Source organism: Propithecus coquereli, unplaced genomic scaffold (genome assembly GCF_000956105.1).
Source record: "Propithecus coquereli isolate 6110/MARCELLA unplaced genomic scaffold, Pcoq_1.0 Scaffold27, whole genome shotgun sequence".
NCBI lineage: Eukaryota > Metazoa > Chordata > Mammalia > Primates > Indriidae > Propithecus > Propithecus coquereli.
In genome coordinates, this window is record NW_012148285.1 from 15,147,757 (window position 1) to 15,149,660 (window position 1,904).

General features: G+C 39.5%; 1 protein-coding gene across 1 annotated transcript in view; it reads right to left on the reverse strand.

Annotated features, from left to right (window-relative positions):
* The window catches only part of RRN3 (RRN3 RNA polymerase I transcription factor homolog (S. cerevisiae)), a 27,022-nt gene that overhangs the window by 14,636 nt on the left and 10,482 nt on the right, over positions 1–1,904 (reverse strand). Inside the window, exon 8 of the mRNA XM_012647561.1 lies at positions 1,421–1,519. Coding sequence (XP_012503015.1) covers positions 1,421–1,519 — 99 coding nt within the window. The remainder of the gene's footprint in view (positions 1–1,420; positions 1,520–1,904) is intronic.

Below are 1,904 nucleotides of genomic sequence, written 5' to 3' on the forward strand. Positions count from 1 at the left end.
ATTCCATCTTCCTGCTCCCCTACAGTATCAATGTTTTTTTCCACCAAGGCTTATCTCTCCTTGGTGGAGAAAAACCTGTTCCTTGTCCACAGACCTGCTCAAATCTTCCTCATCCTGAACCACACCCCTCAGCCCTACTCCAGCCCCTTCCTCCCACTACAAACCCTCACCAAGGCCTCTAACGGCCCCACCTCCTCACCATCCATGGCCCTCCAGAAGACAACTAAGAGACCACCTTCTAATCACCAAACCCAAGGATTTTTACTTTTCTCATCTTCACTAAAAATGCCAGCAATATCTTATGCTGCTGACCAAACCAGCCCTTGGCATCCTTCCTCTTGGTTTTTCCTTTTTTTTTTTCTTTCTTTGAGATAGGGTGTCACTCTTTCACCCAGGCTAGAATGCAATGGTGTCATCATAGCTCACTGCAACCTCAAACTCCTGGGCTCAAGTGATCTTCCTGCCTCAACCTCCTGAGCAGCTGGAACTACAGGTGGTCACCAGCATGCCTGGCTAATTATTCTTTTTTGTAGAGATGGGGTCCTGCTATGTTGCCAAGGCTGGTCTCAAACTCCTGGTCTCAATGGATCCTCCCACTGCGGGACTCCCAAAGTGTAGGGATTATAGGCATGAGCCGCTGGGCCTGCGACCTTCCCCCCATGTTGTTAATTGCTTTATTCCACAGGTTTGTTCTCAGTCTCTCACCTGTAGCTACTACTGCTTGGTGGGTACTCCCTAGCTAGATCTCCACTTGCAACTCAACCTGTCAAAATGGAACTCTTGTCTTCCAACTTCCTCCTCTTGAAGTTTCTTATTGCTGTTAACAGCAACACCAAGCACAGGCAGCTGCCTTTCAAAGATTCCTTTCTCTTATGCTCTGGCCTTCCCACTTCCAAACCAGTCTCAAGGAACAGTTCACCTTTCCTCCACAATGTCACTAGAATCTACCACTTCCTTTCATTCCCCCTGTACCTTATTGCAGGCCTCTTTAAATAAACAAAATTTTAAGTTGTTTACAATTATAATTTGCACTTTTGAAAAATGTCAAACACAAAAAGAGGTACACATAATCTCATCTCAACATCACTTCCTTAGGAATGCCTTCCTGATCCCCTGAACATCAGGTTCTCTAGCTCATGATAATGCATGTTTCATTCATACCACTTTCTACAAGAGTACCTTTACATGTGTGTGACTATGCGTTTAATGCCTTGTCCCCCAACCATGAGAGAAGGAACTGTTCGTTACTCCACATAGATTGAGTTCAAGAAACATTAAAAGAAATGAAGCAAAGAATGGTGGAACTGTGGTTTTTTTCCCCATTGTTGCTATTGTTGTTTCTACAAACTGTGATTGTAACAAATACAATATATTCGATAAATGAAAATAAAAAAAGAAAAACAGATTATTCAATACTTACATCCAACTTGAGTAGCTTTTCAATAATAAGCTCCAGAATTTCATGCCTCAATGTTGGAAAATACACACTAATCCTTAGTAAGTTATGAACATAACATTCCTAAAGCATAAAACATAAGATAAACATTTCAACAGTGAATAAAGGTTTCATAACTAAGTAAAATCTTAATTATAGAACTTTTTGTTTCAAATATTTAAATAGAAAAAATAAACTATCCAGCAGTATAGAAACTGTACTGTTTCCATATATGTATTATGTTCAGTATAATTATTCCAATTATCCCCAGTAAATTGAATTTGTTGTGTATCTTAAAGCAGTGCTTCTCTATCTGGGGTAATGTCTAAAGATCCTGTGGCCTTTTTTTATATATGTAAGTCCTTTATCAGATATATATTAGTAATTTGGAAATATTTTCTTCCCTCGAGATTACCTTTTCATTTTCTTGAAGGTGTCCTATGAAGCACAACAATTTTTAATTTTGAAG